This window comes from Poecilia latipinna, unplaced genomic scaffold (assembly GCF_001443285.1).
Source record: "Poecilia latipinna isolate Pla-1442-1.1 unplaced genomic scaffold, P_latipinna-1.0 Scaffold63, whole genome shotgun sequence".
Taxonomy (NCBI): domain Eukaryota; kingdom Metazoa; phylum Chordata; class Actinopteri; order Cyprinodontiformes; family Poeciliidae; genus Poecilia; species Poecilia latipinna.
This window is the reverse complement of record NW_015112679.1, coordinates 339783-361096: the sequence shown is the minus strand read 5'-3', so window position 1 is coordinate 361096 and position 21314 is coordinate 339783. Positions and strand designations below refer to the sequence as shown.

General features: G+C 41.1%; 4 protein-coding genes and 1 long non-coding RNA gene across 16 annotated transcripts in view; 3 read left to right on the top strand and 2 right to left on the bottom strand.

Moving 5' to 3' along the window:
* The window catches only part of exoc1 (exocyst complex component 1), a 15499-nt gene extending 13659 nt beyond the window's left edge, over nucleotides 1-1840 (top strand). For all 7 annotated transcript variants that reach the window (XM_015058291.1, XM_015058273.1, XM_015058248.1 and 4 more), the window contains 5 exons: nucleotides 79-307; nucleotides 422-605; nucleotides 693-892; nucleotides 972-1166; nucleotides 1249-1840. In XM_015058291.1, the coding sequence (XP_014913777.1) occupies nucleotides 79-307; nucleotides 422-605; nucleotides 693-892; nucleotides 972-1166; nucleotides 1249-1401 (961 nt within the window). In that variant the 3' untranslated portion in view covers nucleotides 1402-1840. The remainder of the gene's footprint in view (nucleotides 1-78; nucleotides 308-421; nucleotides 606-692; nucleotides 893-971; nucleotides 1167-1248) is intronic.
* A 350-nt stretch (nucleotides 1841-2190) lies between these two features.
* On the top strand, nucleotides 2191-12775 carry cep135 (centrosomal protein 135). 3 transcript variants are annotated; one of them, XM_015058194.1, is made up of 25 exons: nucleotides 2191-2770; nucleotides 2877-3067; nucleotides 3160-3327; nucleotides 3404-3545; nucleotides 3653-3737; nucleotides 4587-4715; nucleotides 4819-5034; nucleotides 5122-5187; nucleotides 5277-5427; nucleotides 5510-5739; nucleotides 6341-6496; nucleotides 6590-6724; nucleotides 6845-6922; nucleotides 7004-7155; nucleotides 8015-8130; nucleotides 8258-8412; nucleotides 9114-9169; nucleotides 9279-9447; nucleotides 9530-9640; nucleotides 9736-9921; nucleotides 10431-10640; nucleotides 10750-10952; nucleotides 11070-11174; nucleotides 12209-12334; nucleotides 12477-12775. In XM_015058194.1, the coding sequence occupies exons 1-25, from the start codon at nucleotides 2658-2660 to the stop codon at nucleotides 12496-12498; spliced, it is 3471 nt and encodes a 1156-aa protein (XP_014913680.1). In that variant the 5' UTR covers nucleotides 2191-2657; the 3' UTR covers nucleotides 12499-12775. The 3 variants fall into 3 exon arrangements, with proteins under 3 accessions (XP_014913680.1, XP_014913671.1, XP_014913662.1); XM_015058185.1 differs by having other exon boundaries at nucleotides 5510-5730; nucleotides 12209-12775; XM_015058176.1 differs by having other exon boundaries at nucleotides 12209-12775.
* Nucleotides 12776-12934: 159 nt separating this feature from the next.
* chst14 (carbohydrate (N-acetylgalactosamine 4-0) sulfotransferase 14) lies at nucleotides 12935-16336 on the bottom strand. Its single transcript, XM_015058303.1, has 2 exons — nucleotides 15794-16336; nucleotides 12935-14666 (listed from the first exon to the last, which is right to left on the bottom strand). Exons 1-2 carry the CDS (start codon nucleotides 16088-16090, stop codon nucleotides 13839-13841), a joined length of 1125 nt encoding a protein of 374 aa, XP_014913789.1. The 5' UTR covers nucleotides 16091-16336; the 3' UTR covers nucleotides 12935-13838.
* An 888-nt stretch (nucleotides 16337-17224) lies between these two features.
* The window catches only part of cracd (capping protein inhibiting regulator of actin dynamics), a 27669-nt gene continuing 23579 nt past the window's right edge, over nucleotides 17225-21314 (top strand). For 2 of the 4 annotated variants that reach the window (XM_015058157.1, XM_015058149.1), the window contains exon 1: nucleotides 17605-18030. The gene's annotated coding sequence lies outside the window, so the exon portion shown is untranslated. Of the gene's footprint in view, nucleotides 17337-17604; nucleotides 18031-21314 lie in introns of those variants that run through there. The other 2 variants (XM_015058133.1, XM_015058128.1) reach the window with 2 other exon arrangements.
* Nucleotides 20135-21314, bottom strand: part of LOC106963409 (uncharacterized) — a 7299-nt gene continuing 6119 nt past the window's right edge. Inside the window, exon 2 of the long non-coding RNA XR_001428183.1 lies at nucleotides 20135-20690. This is a non-coding gene — a long non-coding RNA (uncharacterized LOC106963409). The remainder of the gene's footprint in view (nucleotides 20691-21314) is intronic.

Below are 21314 nucleotides of genomic sequence, written 5' to 3'. Positions count from 1 at the left end.
TATATATATATATACATTGAAACGGGGGATGGAGGGGTGAAATGAAGTTAATTCAAACTTTTCCGTTTGTGATTAAAGGAAAGACCTGGTTCGGCTGATGATGAATAAAATCTTCCAGAGCATCGAACCCGAACTCAACAGCCTGATCGCCCTGGGCGACAAGATCGACAGCTTCCACTCTCTGTACATGCTGGTGAAGATGAGTCACCACGTGTGGACAGCTGAGAACGTTGATCCAGCCTCTTTCCTCAGCACCACCCTGGGAAATGTGCTGGTCACCGTAAAGAGGAACTTTGACAAATGCATTGTGAGTAGAGTCCGTTCTAGGCAGGAACAGTCCAGTCTTTTACTTACTTACTTATTTATTTATTTATTTATATTGAATGGCTGTAGCCAGTTGAAATCTGTGTTCTTGATACAGTCAGGTCAGATTAAACAGATGGAAGAAGTGAAGATTTCGAAGAAAAGCAAAGTTGGGATCCTGCCTTTTGTCACAAGATTCGAGGAGTTTGCGGAACTGGCTGAGACGATCTTCCGTAACGCAGAGCGCAGAGGGGACCTGGATAAAGCCTACGTGAAGCTTATCAGAGCTGTTTTCATGAATGGTCAGACTTCTGGTGGCATTTAAAAAAAATAAAAAATCTCCTTGTAATGCCTGGAAGCAGAATATCTAACATTAGCTGTCTTTTCAGTGGAGAAAGTTGCCAGCGAAAGCCAGAAAACGCCCCGGGACGTTGTCATGATGGAAAACTTCCACCACATCTTTTCTACGTTATCACGCCTAAAGATTTCCTGCCTGGACGCAGAGAGACGGGAGGCCAAGCACAAATACACCGACCACCTGCAGTCTTATGTAATCAACTCCCTTGGTCAGCCACTGGAGAAGCTCAATGTAAGAATTATCTTCCAGTTCTACACAGATGTACATGTCCAGAGATGTTATAGTGGGTAAGATGTCGTCTCTCTCGCAGCATTTCTTTGAAGGAGTTGAGGCGCGTGTGGCTCAGGGCGTACGTGAAGAGGAGGTGAGCTACCAGCTGGCTTTCAACAAACAGGAGCTGCGCAAGGTCATCAAAGAGTATCCCGGTAAGGAGGTGAAGAAGGGTCTGGACAACCTTTACAAAAAGGTGGACAAACATCTGTGTGAGGAAGAAAGTTTGCTGCAGGTGAGAAACGTTCAGCGTTGTGAGATTTCAACGTCCACCCTGCTACTTCTAAAATGCTGCACTTTCTCATCTCCTCCACCAGGTGGTGTGGCACTCCATGCAAGATGAGTTTATCCGTCAGTATAAGCACTTTGAAGGTTTGATAGGGAGGTGTTATCCTGGTTCTGGGATCACCATGGAGTTCACCATCCAGGACATGTTGGAGTATTTCTCCAGCATTGCCCAGTCCCATTAGTTTGCCTGCTGAAAACTGTTCTCTGATGATTCACTACTGCCTCACTTTGGCTGAATATTCATTAACTATCGTGCTTGAAGTATGAACATTTCATGTGAGTGACTGTTTTATTAAAAGTGAGTTGTACAACAAGCGGTTACGCAGATGTTGCAGCACTACTTGTGTGCCTGTATGTTCCTTAAGCAGTTTTTCCATACACACTAAATTGTCACATTTTTATTTCACCATGTCATGTGTACAAAATAAATTTGCACTTGAAGCTTCCCAGAAATGATCTGTCAAAGTTTCATCATAGACATAGAAGGATACACCTTGCGCCTTTTTTGTTTGCCCGTAGAAAGTGCATGATAGCAGGTCCGCCATATTGTGAGTGGAAAGTATAACAGGTATGCTTGTAAAAGAACTATGAATACAATAAACATGCAAACTTAGCTACTTTAAAAAAATGTTTTGTGAAACTATTACTTTTTATTAACAGTGTCTCAGACAGGAAAGGGACAATAAGAAGGGAGCAGGGAGTTTCTTTTTTATGTTTCAACTGCGTATAATGCCATACTGCCTCAACACTGACATGAACGGATTTTTTTAATGAAAAGGCATAGATACGCCGAATTTAAACATTTCAAAAAATTTTTTTTCCAGAATTACATTTTATTTCAAGCTGCCTTTATGTTGGCTCCATAATTTTTCCATGTGTTGCAGCAGAATTGCCACTCAACATATGGCTAAAACGTTGACATACGACTAATGTAATCCGCCCTCCACCAGGGCAACCCTGTTTGACAAAACACGCGCTCCTCGACGTTCACCGGGCCTTCTACTTCCATGGCGACGAATCCAAACCAGAGATCAACGGCGCTCTTTTCAAACCACTTTACCGCGGAAACCGTTCAATTTCAACACGTTTATCCTTATTTTACGTAGTTTGTAAATCCCACGCAGCCTTAAAAGAAGCCCCGACTAGCTGTTAACGCGAGGAGTGGCACCGTAATGGGTAATGTGGCGTTATGCTGACGTTTATTAAGCTAATCGCCGCTACACAAACTGTTTACCAGTAGCTAGCTCGATGTCTCCTCAGAGACCAAGGGATAGCAAAACGAGCTAATTGTGTTTTGCTCATAAATGCTAGCTTTATTAATTTGTGCAATTAGCAATAAAGCTATGTAATATATCCCCTTGCCTTCTCTAAAGTTCTACTTTATAAATGAACCCGTGGGGTTTAAAGCACTAGTTAGCGAACTGCAAGCAGTACAAAAATGAGCAGCAACGCAGAGAGGAAATTTGTCAATCTGCGGAAACGTCTGGATCAGCTGGGCTACAGACAAACTCTCGGAATAGAGTCGCTGCCGCTAGTGGAGAAACTGTTCAGGTGAAGGACCCCTCTGCACCTGCTAAGCCATTATTAACCTCCACCAATAAATCACAGGTTTTTAAAAGTGCTACCTCCCATCCCGTCAATCCCCTCTTTTTTGCAGCGACTTGGTCCACACAACGGAGAGCCTCCGCAATGCCAAACTGTCAGCAGGAAAGACTGAGAAAGAGAGCCGAAATGTTGATGCTCTGCTGGAGCCTTACAAGGCAGAAAACGCCAGACTGGTCAAGGAAAACAACAGCATGCATCTTGAGCTCCTGAAACTGAGGGAGGAGAAAGATCATTTCTGTAGAGGTAAGGATGGAGTCCTCCTTTAACAAAAACAAAAAACAAAATCCTTTTATAACCTTTAGATTTAAAGTGTGCTCACAATCTTCTCTTTCTAGAGCTTAAATTACAAATCAGGAAGCTGGACAACGAGACATCTGATCTCAAGTTTCTAAACAATCAGTATGTGCATAAGGTGCGCAGCTTGGAGAAGGACAGCAGGGCTAAAGCTGAGCGGATCCAACAGCTGCAGGAGAAGAACATGCAAGCCGTTGTGCAGACACCAGGTAACCTGTGGCTGCATTAAGGAAGGGATATTTGACATTCATACGCACACTTAAATCCCTTTTCATGCCTTCATAGGTGGGAAAATGCGCAGTATTCCTTTCAGACGACAGAGAATGCAGATTGATGAGCTTGCACCTCCTTCCTATATATCAGCCTATCCTGTCCCACAGCCCGATGATCCATATGTAGCTGACCTACTGCAACTAGCTGATGGAAGGTTTGCTTTTATACTATTAAGAGTCATGCTAATTTTACTTTGTAAAGCAGTTTCCTTGATGGTAATTGCATCAATTCCCCTCAGCTCATGATAACATTGATTTGTAGGATCCATGAACTGCAGGAAGACATTGCCAACCTCAAACTCGACTTGGAAGATTCCCAAGAAACTATAAAACATCTCAGCATTCAGGTGAGGGAAAACTAATTTATGCGTCTAGGGCTGCAAGTAATGATTATATTAGTTATCAATTATTCTGACAGTTAATTGATTATTGAGGCCTTTTTTATACAATATTACCATTACTTTGAAAGGTGCAATTAAATAATTAAATAATTTTTTAAAATAAGGAAATAAACATTTTATCGTATGCTTGTCCATTTGCAGCAAAGGATGCATTTGCAGTAAAAATGTTTTTTTTACTATCATTCATTGTGAAAAATTTTGATCTATTGTCGCAATAAATTTCAGTTATTGATGGCAAAAGGTGCGGTTTTGTTTTTTTTATTTTATTTTTCCATAAACTTTATCATTATCACAACAGTAGCACAAAATATTGCGATAAAATTCTAAGTCAATATCGACCACATCCACTAAAAACATCAGCCCTTTCTGCTTGACCAAACATTAATACAGCAAATAGTAATCTGTTGATTTTTTATTTTTTTTTATCAGCTGACTAATAATTTGTTAGTAAAAGGTGCATAATGGTGATGGTTCCTTTTTTTAATAGGAGTTTGAACCATTCCACTTGAGTGATTGGTATTTCATATTTGCAGACAAAGATTTTCTTTTTAACTTGCATGTGAAATGTACAGATATGTATATATATTTTGTACAGTTCTAGCTTAATTATTCCCTAGTTTTGTTCTTTCAACAAATTGCCTTTTTTAGAGTCTGTATATTCCAGTTAACGACTAATCGATTTTTAAATTAGTTGACGATTACATTATAGCAATCGATTCACCGCGATTAATCCAAGCCCTAATTGTTTGGCCGCGTAGACATTAGTTTAAATCTATCGAGGCGTTTCTTTGAAAGGTGGACGAAAGGGACACGGAGGTGGAGCGTCTGAACCGCTTACTTCACGGAGGGCGGCCTTATGACGTCATTTCCCTAGAAGCCCAAAATGTCAGCAACGAAAAACTGATCGCTCATCTCAACCTCCAGGCAAGTTCGGCTGTCAATACCGATTTTAAAATACAAAATTTGCAGAAAACGATTGTGATGTTGGTAGATTCTTTGTGACCGTAGTCTGCTCTGTGTCTTATAGATCGAGTACTTGCAGGAGGCCAACAGTACCCTCCAGGACAGGATAGAGGGACTGCAGCAAACGAAGAAGGACGCCTCCACAGAGGTGGCGAACCTCTCCTTAAAGAACCTGGAGCTGTGCGAGGAGCTGACGCAGATAGATCACCTGGCACAGTGCATGGAGATGGACAAGGAGCGCGTGTTGGAAAATGTTGATATAGAGCTACAAAAGGCACAAGTGAGAGAATGTGTAAGATGGAAATGTGAAATTGACTATAAACACCTCTTGTAAAACAATGTTTTTTTTACTTTTTTTGCTGTGTAGAAAGAAATTCAAAGGAAAGAGAAAATCATTGAAGACCTTGAGGATGTTGTCACACTGACAAGAAGGGTTTGTATATTAGATGTTATAAAGATGATTTATTTGTTTTTTGCTTTTTTCTAACAATATAAATGATTCAACGTAACGTTCGAATCCAGGAGCAATCCGAAGCAGAGTTTGAAAGAAACCGCTTCAGTAATCAGCTGGTGGAGCTGAAGGAGCAGAACGAAAAGATGGAGGCACTGGTGAACTTCCTGGAGGACGACAAGACCAGGCTGCAGAGGAAAGTGGAGATGATGATGGCGGCCGGTAGGAAGCGGTTTGCTGTACGCGTCGCCGAGACGTGCGTCATGTTTTTGTAACGGCGGTGACTTGACATGCGTTTACCTAGAGAAAGAGCTGGTGCTGGAGTTGGAGGCTTTCCGTACTAAGCACGGCGTCTGCGGCAGGGAGCGTTCCCCATCTCGTCTGGACGCCTTCGTCAGGAGTCTAGAGGAGGAGAGGGATTTCTACCGCCAAGAGGCTGAGCGGTACAAGAGAGCCAGAGGAGCCAGCGGGCAGGGCTCGAGTCCCAGCCGCAGTCCAGAGAGAGGCAGGAGTCCGAAAGGCAAAGTGACCAAGGTTGCTGCTAACAACTTTATTCTGGTTTATTTATTAACAGGTTTTTCCCAATTGATCCTTAATCTGAAAGGTTGCTTTTCCTCTGAAACTGAAAACTTGGCTTTTATCCCATACTAAGGTAAACTAGAATTTAAACAAAGGTGTCCAACTCATTAAAATATGAATTAATGCTACAAAAGCCAAAATCTGAAGAAGAAAATATTTAAAGAATTAAAAAATGTAATTAGAATTACCCAATTTATTTATACTTCCTAAATGTCACATAACACTAAGAGCAGAGTCTCCTTGTTAGATGCTTTTTAGTATCATGCTTCTGTTTCTTTGAACCTCGCAAAACCTCAGTGAGACGTAACCTAACTTGAAGCAACTAAGATCTTGAGACTTTGTCGACTTTTAAAAACTTTGGGGTAAAAAACACAGAGAACCTTTCTCAATCAAATGTTTGAAATATAAACTGGAACTAAACAGGCCAACGACTGAGGCCGTAGAGGAACCCTGTGGGTTTGAGAAAAGCTGTTGTTACTTTTGTTGGAAAAACTAAAGAGTACAAGATCTTTCAAAATCGATGCCAAACGTCTCTTCACAATCTGCCATTTCTCAGGGAAGTGTTCCAGACCCAGAACTGATCCTTGTAATCAAAGAAAAGAATGAGCTCAAGGCCGCTCTGATGGACTTTGAGAGGCAGATGGAGGACATTCAAAACAACGTTCAAGTCCTCAGTAATGAGAGAGACCACTTCAAGACCCTTTTGAAGCAGGTACGTTTTCAATACACATCAGAATATGTTAATTTAAAAAACAAAAAAAAAAATCTATCCTGCATAATTTTCCACTTATTCTGGCTCTTTCAGGCTCAAGACGATCTAATGTCGGCCCGTAGAGCAGATCTGTCGTCCGAATGCAGAATGCAGGAGGAGGCGAGACGAGTGGAGATGAAGTTTGACCAGATGACCTCTGAACAGGACTCGCTGATGGAGAGGCTAAAGGTAAACTTTATCTGATCAGTTGGTTTCTTTTAAAAGCTAATCTAGATATTAACTGATTTTAAACAAAAAAAACAGCCCACTTGTTTACTCGCTTATAAGGTCACTGCTATCAATCTGCAGGATGCCCAGATGTCAGCGCTCACTGACAGAGAGCGAGACGAGAGGAGGATTCTCGAGTTGGAGAATACTGTCAGGAATGTGAGTCTGATCGTCATTCTGATAGTTTCTCTGTCGGATGCGTTATGTTTCTGCTGTAACTGGAGTTCTTTTGGGGTGCAGCTGGAGCGGGAGAGGTTGGACCTGCGGGCTCAAGTGTGCCTGTTGAAAGAGGGCAAGGAGGCCGTAGAGGGAGAGCTGAAGGTTCGCTCCATTGCTTCGGTCCAAGCCGCGGAAGAAGTGGCACAGAGATTGGCCGAGGCCAACAGTCTGAGGTACGACATGCCGGTTTCCTGTTTGGACCAGCTACTGTAGCACCGCTGTTATTCTGCTGTTGAGGAAAATATCGCATTTTTATGAAAATGTATTACCAATTGTCTCCAGTATGTTTTTCTTTTTTTTTTTTTTTTTTTCCCCTGATATAATTTATTCAATTTTTGAGGGCCATATCCCATAAAGCTCAGAGGCAGGAGTCACTGATTGAAGTGCTGATTTTGAATTCTACAGGAAATGAAGTAATTCAATGATAATCTTCATTTATGCATCAAATCAACTGTCAATTGTCTTTGTCTGATTTCTTGCATTTCTCTTAAACTGAAGACAAAATGTTTCAGAATTAGGATTGGAATTTTATCATTAATCGCCATAAATTTCTTACAGGGATTCTGATTCAAAGTTGTGAAAAATTCCAATTTTTAAAACCCTCAAACTGTCTGCATTGTTAGATTTGGTAGTTTTACTATTGATAAATATCAATACATTTGAAAATATTAAACGCAGTTATGGTTGAGTTTAGTGTTTATGTGACTGGTGTCTTGAAGTAGTGCATTACAACTGGGAATGTTTTCAAGAGCAGTGTTTGTGTTTGTGGGGCTGTAATTACTGTGACACACAGTTACCTATAAAACAAGTACTGGTAAATGGTTTTTATCATCACTTTTAAAACTTTATTCATTTAATGAATAGGGGGAAAAACATTTTGAATCAGAGCCAATCAAGAGAACATGTTATGATTTTTGATCTGTCGTCGTTTGGTGCATCTTAGCTTGATCCGTCAAATTCATTTCCAAAGTTATTATAATTGTGTTAGGACAAGAAAGATTTGTAATTTCACATGTCTTGTTGTGTATGTAGACTGGTGCAGGAGCAGATGGAGCAGTCGCTGTCTGACATCCAGCGAAGACTCTCAGTGAAGATAAACGAACTGCATCTGGCCCACGAGCAGATCGGAGAACTTCAAGAGAGATTAGGTGTGCTGAGCCGCCAGATGTTGCAAACCTTCAAAACTCTGTTTTTTTTTTTTTCTTCTTTCTTTTTCTTTTTTTGATGCAGCAGCTTAAAAGTTAGCTTTTTTTTTTTTTGTCCTCTTCCTGATAGGGGAGCTGAGTCAGCAGAGCTCCAAATGGAATGAGGAAGTGGAAACTCTCCAGAAGTCGATCTGTGTCCTGGACAGAGAGAAAGACATCCTACAGGATGAGGTGGATCAAAAGACAGAGAAGCTGGTTGCTCTCCAGGATGACCTGTCCCAGAAGGTACCAACAAATTCATCAGCACTTTTCGTTTACAAGGTTTTTGTCAAAGAAACACAATTTTCAGATAAAGCTTGTTTGTTTATTTTTCGTGTGTGCGTCAAGAAATTATCTAGGATGTTCAAATATCAACAACTAAGCTAGTGAAATGTTGGAACAACATGCGTCATGGCTGCTCTTGCATCATAATTAGCTCAAAAAATGGAGTGTCAGCAGTTTTTGAGGCGGATGTTCTTGACACGCTAAAAACAAAAAGCTCTCGCTGAGTTTAGTTTATAAAAATAAGAGAAGCATCCTCCGGGTTGAGTTCATAAAAATTCCAAATATAAATGATACTTTGCGGCAGAAAAACTGTTTCCATCCTCACTCATTCAATGCAAACAGTCAAACCAACTTCAACCCATCTGAGTTTTTTTTTTTTTTTGTTTGTTTGTTTTTTTCCTTAATTGCAGCAAGAGGCTGACTTGACCAGGAAGAAGTAATAATAAATAATAACGCTGTTATAAACTCAATCTGGCCCCCGATCTGCTCGTGGGCCAGTTGCGGTTTGTTTCAAAGCTGAAATCAAGGTTAAATGACTTTAATCAGTGATTTACTAATCATCACATCATCACGTAATCATCTGGAATAAATACTGTAATTTGTAAATGTCTCAGTGGGTTCTGATGAGAACTAATGACGAGCAATCCTTTGGCTGTTCCCAGGAAAAAACCCTCGAAGACGTGAGACTCACCGTCAGAAATATGGACAATTCCTTAGCGTGAGTACCGCTTTTAACTGAGCCGTATTTCGGCAGCAGAAGCCGTTGCGGTAAGCTTGCTACGCTTTTCTCAACGGTGAAATTGATGCGATTTCTGTCTTCCGTTCAGTCAGCTGCAAGGAGCGCTGAAGAGTCGAGAACGGGAGATCGGCAGTCTGAGGAGGCAGCTGGATTCGTCTCAGGAGGAGCTGCCTGCTCTCCAGAGAGACAAAGAAGTCCTGCTGAGAGAAAACAGGAGGCTGCAGGACGACCTGGCCACTATGACCAGGGAGAACCAAGTAGATGGAGATTTTAAACCCCACTTTTGTCTTTTGTTGTTAGAAAGTCGAACACAGACCAAAGAAATGTCTCTCTGTCCAGGTTGTACATTTAGAAATGGAGGAGGCTTTGCAAGAGAAGGACGAGTTGAATTCCAGGGTCCAGTCGTACATTTCTGAAGTGTCCAGAATAGAGAAACTGATGGCCACAAAGGTAAGGCCACGCTCTCGTCTCTGTAGCTTTGGCTTGTTCTGCTAGTTTCTGTCATCTGTGGAAAAACTTTCTGTTGTTTAACCGGTGATCCCCAGGAACAGGAGAACAGGGACTTGCTGGAGCGCTTCAGGATGGCCCACTCTGGGATGCAGGAATGGGAGCAGAAACTGCACCAGGCAGAAGGCCTCAATAGCTCCATCCGCCTGGAGCTGCTCTCCTTGGACACAGAGCGCAGGCAGCTCCAGGAGACCGTCGGACTAAAAGAGAAAGAGATCCAACAGGTGAAGCATAAAAAGAAAAAATCAGCTCCAAGCAGGGATACAAACAATTAATCCACGTACGATTAATTTGAGTGCTGCACATTTTCACCTATATTATTATTTTCATCTTTTATTTTTCTATCCAGCAACTTCTAAGTTTAATAATGTGAGAAAACCACAATTTTCTTTGTTCAGACATTTAATATACCTGATTAAAAAAAAGGTATTACATTTTAACATTATTTTCTTGTATTCAGCATGTTATGAAAAATGTAGCATTTCATTTTATGGAAAGACTGTCAACGTTCTTGAAATAAGAAAAAACTCAAGTGTTTAAGAAAATGTCCGCTTACCAACAGATCGATACATAAATTTTAGATTAACTCAATAATCGATAACTGGCATCTCTACCTCCGAGCATATATTTAAAGGTTTTTTTTTTTTTTTTTTTTTTTTTAGATCAAAATCGGTAATAAAACTGAAGTGATCAGTATCCTAACGTGGCTTCCCCCTCCTTCTGTCCCTCCCAGCACATGCAGGCGCTGCAAGCTTATGAAGCCCAGGTGTCCTCTCTGACCCGTGGGATGTCCCAGCTACAGGAGGACCTGTACAAAGCCCAGGAGGAGAAGGCGGCACTCATTTCTGATCTGGCTTCTGTCAGGGAACTCTGTGTCAAACTAGACTCTGGAAAGGAACTCGCTGCACGACATTTGACCTCCAAGAGCATGGAGCTAGAGAGGGTGAACAAGACTTTGTGTTTTTTTTTTTTTTATTTAATTCCATCTACCATAATCATAATTACACTTGTTGCATTCTTTGTGATGTTTTTTTTTGTTCTCCTGTACTCAGATCACTGGACAACTGGAGGATCTTCGATCAGAGATCGAGGTCCTGAAGAGGCAACTGGCCAGTGAGAGGCTGACTGTTCGCAACCTCGAGACGCTGCTGTCCACCAATCGGCAAAAAGAGTTCGAGAAGCACCTGGCTGCCAGCGAAAGGGAGTCCGAGCTGAGAGCCCTGCGCGACAAGCTCGCTCTGGCTGACAGCAAAAAGTAAAAGACAAATCCAGTCCACTTTACTGGTTTTTGAGCTCAATAAAATATTTTTTTTTAATAAAAAAAAGAGAAAAAAAAAAGGATGCTGAATGTTTATTTCGTATGTGCATAAAGCGCAGAGAACACCAGAGATGTGTCCCACCTCCGTGGGAAAGTGTCTCAGATGCAGACAGAGATGGACGTGCTGAAAAGACAGCTGACCACAGAGCGCTTTGAACGGTGAGTTTATATTGGGGGGGGGGAAATCTTTCACTGTCGCATCATCTGCTGACACTTGGAAATATTGAAGCTATTATAAAAAATAAAAAAAAAAAACTCCAACACAGCCTGGAAAAGTTTTGAATTTTATTTGAGTATTTTTCAGGTTTCAGGAAATCATCATCTATGTTGATCTATCCTTGTTTCAAATCCATTTTTTTTTTAGCAATTGTAACTGTTCATCCATCCAATTAATCAATACTTCTCTGAAGTCGACCGTATCCATCTGCCTTTGAAGCAATCAGTCCATCCATCACTTTTTTACCTGTCTGGTCAGTTTGTCTTTTTTTCGTCCTGACCACTGCAAGAATTTCTGAAGTACACTTACAGCTTACCTCCTTACTAATACTTTAAAAATGACTGAAAAGGGCAAAACACTTTGAAAATCCTGGAAAATGTTGAATTTTAACAGGAAATGCGTAGAAACTCTGGGTGAGGAAAACATGACATTTTAGATACATAAAGTGGATCATCTTGGGCGATTTTGATGCAATTCCACAGGGATTTCTTAAGTTTGTACTTTCTCTTACTCTTTGTTGGACATGACTGAGTTAATTAAATGCAAAATGGGTGTATTTTTGTATCGTTTATTAAATATTTATGTTGAAAACAGGTGAGGTTTTTTTCCAGGGATTTCTTAAGTTTGTACTTTCTCTTACTCTTTGTTGGACATGACTGAGTTAATTAAATGCAAAATGGGTGTATTTTTGTATCGTTTATTAAATATTTATGTTGAAAACAGGTGAGGTTTTTTTCCCCCTCTAAATGTTAGCTGTAGATTTAGTTTGGTCAGTCAGAAATTAAATGAATAAATCTCAAATACGCCCGATAGTTTTTGACAATCACCTAATTTACTAATCAATATAGATTTTAATAATTGTAGATCCTAATGTTTGGCTCAGATAACTGACGTGCAGCTGCATGTACAGGAATGTAAATAAATGGAGATTAAAGGTTTAGTCCTAAGATGTGTGGCATTGTCCCTCTCTCCTCAGTGAAAGAGCGGTTCAGGAGATGCGTAGGCAGGGTTTGTCATTTTCGCCTCTCCAGAGCTCATCCAGCGGCTCTCACCACACGTCTGCAGAACGCTCCGTCCTCCGAAGTCATGAACACTCAGACAAGTACGGTTTGGTCAGGATCATAAACTTTTTTTTTTTTTTACATAAAGTCCATTGTTTCAAACTGCAAATGACACATTTTTATTATGTTTAAACCCTAAATGCTGAAACCCTTTTTTTTCCCCCCTCCCTTTCTCCCTTTTAGGAGCGTTAGCTTCAAGGATTAACAGCTAACGACAAGTGAAGTTGCAGTGAGTCAGATAAACACTTGAAGTTTAAGTCTGGACATGAAGTATGAAGGCTTCCACAGATCTTGACATGAAGTAGTAGCCTGCAGCATTCCTGCTAAAGTTAACTTAAACAATGTCTCAGGACATGGGGGGCGGGGGAAGAGCTGCTGTGAAACTTTTTTTTTTCCTATTCTAACTCGACTCACGTCATCATTAGGGCGTTGGCATCAGGTACAAACATGTCTAAAAATGAAATGCTTTCCTAACCTCAAGTACTTGAGTATTAAAATGTTGAGTTTTGTGGATTATACTTAATATTTTTGTTATATATATATATATATATATATATTAATAAATTATTTGTAAAATAAAGGGATTGAAAAAAATCAAAACAAGAAATGGTGTACATGATAAAAAAAGTTTCTCAGTTTCATTAGATGGTAACAGTTTAATGCTCCATGAGAAGTAAGAGGAGGGGAGGGACATCGCTGTCCAAGATTAGAACATTAGATTGACTTAAAAGTATAAAAGTTCTGTAATTTAGTTTTTGGCAGAGTGTTGGTAACACAACATGCACCAAAATTTATTTTAGAACAGAACTGGGTACAAATAAATCTGAACTTTTTTTTTTTTTTTTTTCTTTCCCTAATCTACACATGTTCAAAGTTAAACAAAATACACCCCAAAATATTTGGTCAAATGTCTCTTAGCAAACTGCACCTTGGCAACGGGGCACCTATAGCCATCAAGATGGTTCTGGCATAGTTCTGGTCCTCTTATCAGAAATGGTAGAATGATTTTGAAGGGTACTGGTACATGGCACAAATTAGATGGATTACTGATGAAAGGTGAACTACCTTCAAACTTCTCCTCAAATCAACAAATAGTTTGAAATTAACTGGGTATTCTAACACTCCATGTTAGAAGAATGGTCAAATATCCAGCCAGATATTTGACCACAGCTGGTTCATTTTAAGCAGCTAGCTAATTAGCGGGTTAGAGAAAATATATTACGTTTGTTTAATTTTTCTTTGAAGTTGAATGTTGTTTCATCATTCCAACCTGACAAGAACAACAGTTCAGACAAATTAAAATAAATTACTAAGATCCATGCCAGTAATGAACTAGCTGACACAATTGTGACCTATTTACTGTAACAATTCATACAGGTTTCAATGACCTTTTTGAAGCTTTAGTGGTTGGTGTGACATCAGAAGTACATGTTTAACATCTCTTAAAATAATACTTTTTTTCCTTAGGAACAAAAATAATATAAAATGAATTTCTATGCATATATATATATATAAACATTTAAAAACCAGAAAAAGGAACATGTATTAATGCCGGCAGTGCTCAGTGGTTGTGTTTGGGAGGGGGTAAGCAAAGAGAGAGAAGTCTAAAATGTACTTCGGCAGGAGTTCCCTGAGTAGCTTCTGCGGCAAAGTGCACAAGTAATAGTGTAACGTTTGTGTGGTGACGGGCTTGTACCACGTCTGCCTCTCCGGGAAGTGAACAAAAGGCGGCGCCCCAATGCGCTGCAGCACGTACTCCGAGTCCCTTCCAAGCTGCTCATAAGAGCCTATGAAGTTATAAGAAACGGCGCAGGGCTGGCACAAGTTGTAAATGGGCATCCAGTGCTCATTCATGCGCTCCACGTCCTCGTCCAACAAGTAACGGACAAACTCTCCGAAGGTCACGTCGTCTCCCGTCACGGACGCATCTTTGGCACGGCCCTTCCTGTAGCGCTTCACGATCTCCGCTCCGTACTTCTTCTGGTAGGATTCGATCTCTCCGAACTTGTTCCTGTAGGCGGAAAGCAGCCGCTCCATGGGCTCCCGCACGAACATGAACTTGAAGTAGTGCTTGAGGCGGTAGCGAATTTCCTCAGGCTTCAGGGAGGACAAAAACTTCAAGTCACTGCGGTGATCCATCTTGATGTTGACGTCCACGCTCTCCAAGGCTCCGCTCAGGACCTTCAGGACTCTCTTCCAGTTGGAGCAGGCCACTTTGGGGACGTAGCAGTAGAGGAAGCGGTACTCGTCGTTCACCAGGATGTGCTGCAGCACCGTCTTCCTCTGCAGGGGGCTCAGGGACCAGACGCTGTGGGGCATGTTCTTCTGGCTGCACATGGTCCTGATGGTGCGGTTGCGGATCTCCTGGAGGATCTACATGCGAAGGAAAAACCACCGGTGAAATAAATTTAAATTTTGAACCACTACTCATACCCGGAGAACTTTTTCTGATTCATGCAACGTCAAATATACGTCTATTTTTGGGTTTTTAGGTAATTGTGAAAGTCAAGTGGATATACCGTTTAAAAAAAAAATTAAACATCTCAAAAGTGTGCTATGCGTCTATATTCAGCCAGTCTGTAAGAACTTTGTATATTTAACAAAAAACACCTTTTGCTCAAATTACAGCTGCAGATCAGTTTTTTGATCTGCAAAGATCAAAAGACTGAAACTTCGCTAAACAGCTCGAGCTCAGTCAGACTGGTTTTCAAGTCTTGCCACAAATTCCCAGTTGGATTCATGTCTAGACTGTGACTGGGCCGTACTAACACACGAATATGTTTTGGCATAAATCATTCCTTTGTAGCTCTAGTTGCATGTTTGAGATGAACCTCCAACCCCAGTCTCAAATCATTTGCTGCCCTGTAAGATTTTCTTCCAGGATTACCTTGTGTTTAGCTCTTCCCATCTTATCAACTTCAAACTGATGTTCTAGCTGAAGAAAAGCGTCCCCACCACCATGTTTCACTACAGGGATGAGGGTCTTAAGGGTTTTCTGTCACGGTGGTTTGCATACAGGCGTAAAGAAAATAATCTGCGATTTCTCTGCTGTTCCCTTTACATGGCTTGTGGCAAACTTATGACATTGTTTAAACGGTGGCTTTTGCAAGCCATTTGTCCATTAAAAACAGATTTTTAAAGTCCACAATGAATAGTTTCCGTGTTGACTATTTTTAAACCTCTGTTTTCTGAGAGAAGATGAATGCAGAGCTGAACTGACTGGATACAAATGAATGGTACACTTTTTAGTGTTTAGTATGTTATAAATTTGAGGTACAACATTTAATTTCCCTTTTTGGATAATATTTTTGAATTTGAAATGTGTGTACAAGTTTAAAGGCTTTACTTAGTGACACAAAAAATAGATTAAAGCAAAATTTAAAACAGGGAGGGGAAAAAAGTCTTTTTTTTTCTTTTTTTTTAGTTTTGTAAATAAAATAAAGTAACTAAAACTCGATTGCTGGAAGAAGATGATCCATACAGGTAAACGCTTGAAGTACCTGGGAGTCCACGTCCGCGCCGTCTGCACCGTATTTCCGGGTCTCACCGATGAGCTCCAGCCGCCTTGCGCTGCCCCGGGGAGAAGGTGTCTCCACGCTGTTCAGCATTCCTTTCTCTATCATGAGCAGCAGGCCTCCGGAGGCTACGATCACCAGGAAGGTTAGCACCGAGGGCAGCAGGGCGGAGCTGCGGCGGACAGAGCCCGGGCTCCCCGCGCTCCTGAAGTTTATAACGGAGCCGCTCCGCACGCCGTCGCTCCTTCTCTTCCCGTAGTCCTGCCTGCGTGGAAGCATCATGACCGCGTCCTGCTCGTCTCTCCGGTGTCCACCAGCTTTTTTTTTTTTTTTTTTTTACTTTTAAATGCTGGCAGTTCTGTGTGGAAGTTTCCACTCGGTACCTACCACGTACCCATTCTAAGGCTCGAACTAAGTTTCCAAGCGCGTCTTGCCAAAATCCTGTGCGGACTATCACAATAAAATCCCGTCAAAGTATTCACATAAACGGTGGAGAACCCACTCTAAATATACACTACAGTGGGTGGAGTACATCACATCTCAGTCCTCTCTGCCAGTTTTCTCTCGTACTTTACTTTCAACACATCTACACGTAAATAATTTCAAAATAAAACCATCAAAATCATCGCTAACCTGAAAAGCGAACCATATTAAACATTTAATAATACACAAACAGAAAATGTCAGTGTGTATATATAACGTGTTTACTGCCAGGAATGTTTTTATTTGAGCAGCGAGTCAACAGCAGACCACCACTGTAAACAATGTGGTCCGCACAACTCCTTCTCAGAAATGTCCTGCTGGGATTCTGGGAAATGTAGTTTCCCAGCTGGTCATAACAACTTGTCATCCCACATTTCCGTTTTAAGTTTCACCCTACGACTCAGTTCCTGTCTCAACACCCTAAGAAGTTTAGGCAAGAAACATGTGATTTGTATTTTAGTCATTAATTCCTAACCACGGCTCCTGTGTGTATTAAGATTTCAGAGGATTTTTCATTCATAATGAACCAGACTTACTCTTTACATCCAAATCCAGATTCAGCTTACTGCAATAAAAAAAATATGTAAAATTATTAAATTATTCAGGTTTTCTAAGGGTAACAACATAAATCGATCGCATAATCTAAGTAGTTTTCTTTAAGTATTCCTATTCCCTAAAATAATTTTAACATAATGACTTGGGGTGTTTTTTGTTGTTGTTGTTTTGTTTTACAGCCAGACACATTTATCCTGGATCAAATTCTTGAGATGAAACACCTGCTGTACAGCAACAGGTGGGGAAGGGTAACTTTCAAATTGCCAAAGAACAAGCAGATAATTTCTCTGGCTTCTCGTGAAAAGGACTAGTGTCCATAAAAACTGAAAATTTTAGCTTTTAGTACCTTATGCCTTTAATCAGCTCATGCCCAGCTGCAATGACATTTAAAGTTTTCTGCTTCATGTGACTCAGAATGACGGCCCCCAGCAAGCTGAAACCAATATCCCCTGATTGCCACTTGGTTTAATTCACGCCAACTTCTACACAGGTGAATAACTTATTTTCACTTAACATGAAAATATGTTTTTCTGGAGCAACTGAAAGTGTCAGATTTTTATTGAAAACTGAAAATCTTGTATCTTTTTCTTTCACTGTTGCCCTCTTTTGTGTTTAGCGGCATAATATGCAATTCAAGGACACTGATGTTTTGGAACATGACACAAAATTTTGAAATGTTTAATTGAGATAAATCTGCTCTCTTTTTTTTTTTTTTTTGAGATCCAAAATTATTTGAACACTAAAGACAACATTTGCACCATATGATTTTTTGACATATTTCCAAGATGAGGTCTTCCTCACAACCACACAGAGTGTAGCTTTCAGAGTTGATTATATTTTTCCTATCGGATTGTGGCATCATTCACCTCCTCGTTTCTTTAATGACTCCGAGGAAGCACGCGCCTTCGCCGTATACCGCGCTCGCATCGTGACGCTCGGCGCCGCGCCGCGCTCCGCTCCGCTCCGCCGCCACCGCTCGCTGTGCTCTGCTCTCGCTGCCACACCCTCCCTTTCTCCATCTCCGTCTGGCACGCGGGCAGCTGTGCGGGGAGCGTCTCTCGGTGCGTGCGTCTTGGCTGTCGTGCACCCGCAGCATCAGCAACACAAAAGGGCTCGGAGCTGTCGGGGGGCCAGGGTTTACCTCAGCGCCGATCGAAGGGGAAGAAGCGCGTTTTCAAACAAAGGTGCTGGGATTTTCCTCTCTTCTTCCATATTGTTTGTGTTTGTGCTGACTGTTTTTTTTTTTACCCCCCTCATTTGCACGACGCTGGTGACCTTGTCACCACAGCCCACTTCTCATTTACAATTGACCCGCACTGATCTTCTGCTTCATCCCTCCCACAGATGTGTATGTGTGTGTGTGTGTGTACATGTGCTGTAAATGGGATGATATTTGCAATTTGTTGTGACTTGAAATGCGCAAACGCGTTTTGCATCAGGCCAAATTTGCATTCATGTTACCTCCTATTAAAACTAAAGCGATGATGATAACGTGGACGCTTTTCGAAACCCGTTCGTGACAATATGCACGAAAAACAGAAGCCAGATTCTTTGTTCTTCCTGCGCCTTTTTGGTTGGCAATTAATAGACCGTAATCCCCGTGCGGCAGCATCCGCTAATTTGCCATTAACTGTTCAGCTGGGTATTGATTGGTGCCTTTAGGGTCTACGTTGATGGAGTCTTTTGCCGAAGCAATGGCAGTCTTTTTTATTTATTTATTTATTTATTTTTTATACATATATGATGCTCCACAGCAGCATCTGAAACGTCAGGTTGTTAATCAGCTCGAAGCCATACACGGGCCATATGGTGCGGGCCTTAAACGTCTTGGACAAAAAAAAAGAAATTATAGAGTCGCTCTTCCGGGTCATTTAAAGCATTTTAAATCAATGCTGGTATTTCTGGCCCAGTCAGTAGACTTTGCTGCTGAGACACACAGAGGCAGGGAGAATGGATGGCAGTTTGCCAGGGATGAATTCACAGGGCTGCTGGTGTTGTGCTCGTCAGGGTGATGGCGTTAAGTAAACTGGTCTGTGTCGTTTCTTGTCTTGAGGGATTTTGATTTGTTCCATGATTCTGACACGTACACCTAGACTGCACTGCATGCTGGGTGCTTTAGACAGAAAGGACTGAACACCATCAACCAGTTTGAGTCAGCCTGATGGTTTGGGGAATCTGCCTTACCTAAGAGAGACATGGAGTCTTCTCCAGGCCTGAACTCTCGTCCTTCTGTCTGCTGGAGTGAGTCAGACGCTTACATTTGAGACTGACAAGGCAGCGTAAGGCACTCGCTTCAACATTTGGTTGTATTAGCTTGTTGGTGAATGCTAAACAATATATTTTTTTTTATTAATATTGTTATAAAAATGTCAAGATATTTCCAAAAATGTCTTACAGCTATCCTCCTTGTCATAAGTCTTCCCTTATGCTCCACTCTCCATCATGCCATTATTTTATCCTCATCTCATTCCTACAAACTGGAAGATTGACTGTATATGAAAAGCATTTTTAGCTATTACAGAAAGCAATAAAGCTTTTTTTCTTTCTCTCTTTTTTTTTAGATATTTTGACGACAGAATGTAAAACAAATGTGAAAATATAGTCATGTTGTTATGGTAGTATATTTAAAATAAATAAATAAATAGTAGTCAATTTAAAAAAAGACTAAAGAGGTAAAGATTTCCTGTTATAGACCCATTCCCCAATTTCTTCCTCTTATTTTGAAGAAAAAATTGTGAACAATTTAAATTTACCCCCAAATTTATGGTAATTGCATCAACACTACATGACACAAAAAAAAAAAAATGTAAGAAATGACCGCATTCAATACGTCCAGTCCTTGCAGTTTCACTCCTCCACCTGAGTCCTCTTTCAAACATGCGTGTAATGTTCAGGTAACAGATTGTACGCCAAAACACACTCCTTCATCTAATACGCAAAAAAGATATTTGGTTTGCAAGCCAGTACTGGGCTCATCAAAGATTATTTGCCCCGACGTCCTCCGCTCAAACAAAGCTGCTTAATGTCTACCTGACAGTTTCTCTGAAGATGGTCTTCATATTTTCAGTTTCTTTACTGCAGCTAATAATGCCTTCAGATGCAGCGTCCCTGATGCAGGACGTCTTGCCTGCATCAGGGCAAGACGTTCACACTCTACTTTTCCGCTACAAATACAACTCTGAGTGTGTTTTGTTGGGATTTTATTTGATAGACGAACACAATATGGAGCTTAAGTTTGAAGTCTTGGAAAAAGGGATGCATCAGTTTCCTCCTTTTTTTTTTTTTTACTACTAAGAATCTAAACATGGTCACATTTATTTGTGTTGGCCCACAATTCTACTAATACCCTTAAATAAAGTCCCGTAGAAGCGATTACCATCAGAAGTAACCTAATTAATAGATTCCACCTTATTTTTAATTTAATCTCTAAATGTTTACAGCTAAGAACTGTTCAAATCAATCACCTAAAACGTACCCATTTTTAGGCAACGTATTAATTAGCCACTGCAAAAGACTGGAACTACAAAATAATGGCCTAGTATTTTATCTATTTTAGATCCTCTTCTGCAGAATTATAATAACCTACCTTTAAGAAATGTAGGCTAAATAAATTTCATTTCAAATTACGACAGATTGTTTGAGCCACACTAAGAAAAAAAGAAAAAAAAAAGAATTACAAAAAGTTGTAAAATAACAAGAATGAATTAATAATATTATGACAATAAAGTTGACATATTAGAATAGAATTGTAGAAATATAAGAATAAACCTGTATCTGATTAAGGTGATAATGTTACGAGAATAGTTGTACAAGAATAAAGTCAAAAAATATGAGATGACTATGACTCTCTTAAGTGGCGAATAGAGCTTCGCTCAGTACCGCTACGGCCGAGGAACGGGGGAGTCACTAGCGCTTCCTTTTGTGGGGTCCTCGGTCACCAAAGGGGGGTAGAAGTTGGGAGAGCTGCCCCTTAAGGCCGAGGAGCAGTAGTTACGTGGTTGTACCTCATTGTGGTCCCGCTGGACGGCCAGACGCCGGCAAAACCAACCGTCCCAGGTAGCGAGTCGAGTTTGACCAGGCCGACTCTGAATTCCTAAAAAATCAATCGGAAGGAGTTGCCCCCCCTTTTGTCCTTCCGCGGCTGAGGTGTCGCAGGCTGTGGCCTTCGTCCCTTTAAATGCAGACATATAAGCGGTCGTGAGCTTCCCTTAGGGGAACCACGCAAATTTTTGGTCGCGCATGTGTTTGTGGTTGGGCATGTATTGCAGCGTCTACAATCTCCCCAATGGCGACGGGACAGCTGTTGGGTGATTGGCGGGGTCCCACCCACTGGACTGGTGGAGCGGGGTGACTCTGCATGCTAGACCTTGGTTTGGTGTGTGGGGAAACTCCGTGTGAACCGGGCAAGGTGATTCGGGTTGCACACGTCCCTCGTGGCGGCGGTGCCATGGAATTGTGTGGCTTCGGA

Coding starts and splice junctions, on each gene's coding strand:
- cep135 (XM_015058176.1), top strand. CDS start 2,658: ATGAGCAGCAACGCAGAGAGGAAATTTGTCAATCTGCGGAAACGTCTG. Junction 5,035..5,121: donor TAGAGCTACAAAAGGCACAA/GTGAGAGAATGT, acceptor TTTGCTGTGTAG/AAAGAAATTCAAAGGAAAGA. Junction 6,923..7,003: donor TGGAGAATACTGTCAGGAAT/GTGAGTCTGATC, acceptor TTTGGGGTGCAG/CTGGAGCGGGAGAGGTTGGA.
- chst14 (XM_015058303.1), bottom strand. CDS start 16,090: ATGATGCTTCCACGCAGGCAGGACTACGGGAAGAGAAGGAGCGACGGC. Junction 14,667..15,793: donor GCGCGGACGTGGACTCCCAG/GTACTTCAAGCG, acceptor CTTCGCATGTAG/ATCCTCCAGGAGATCCGCAA.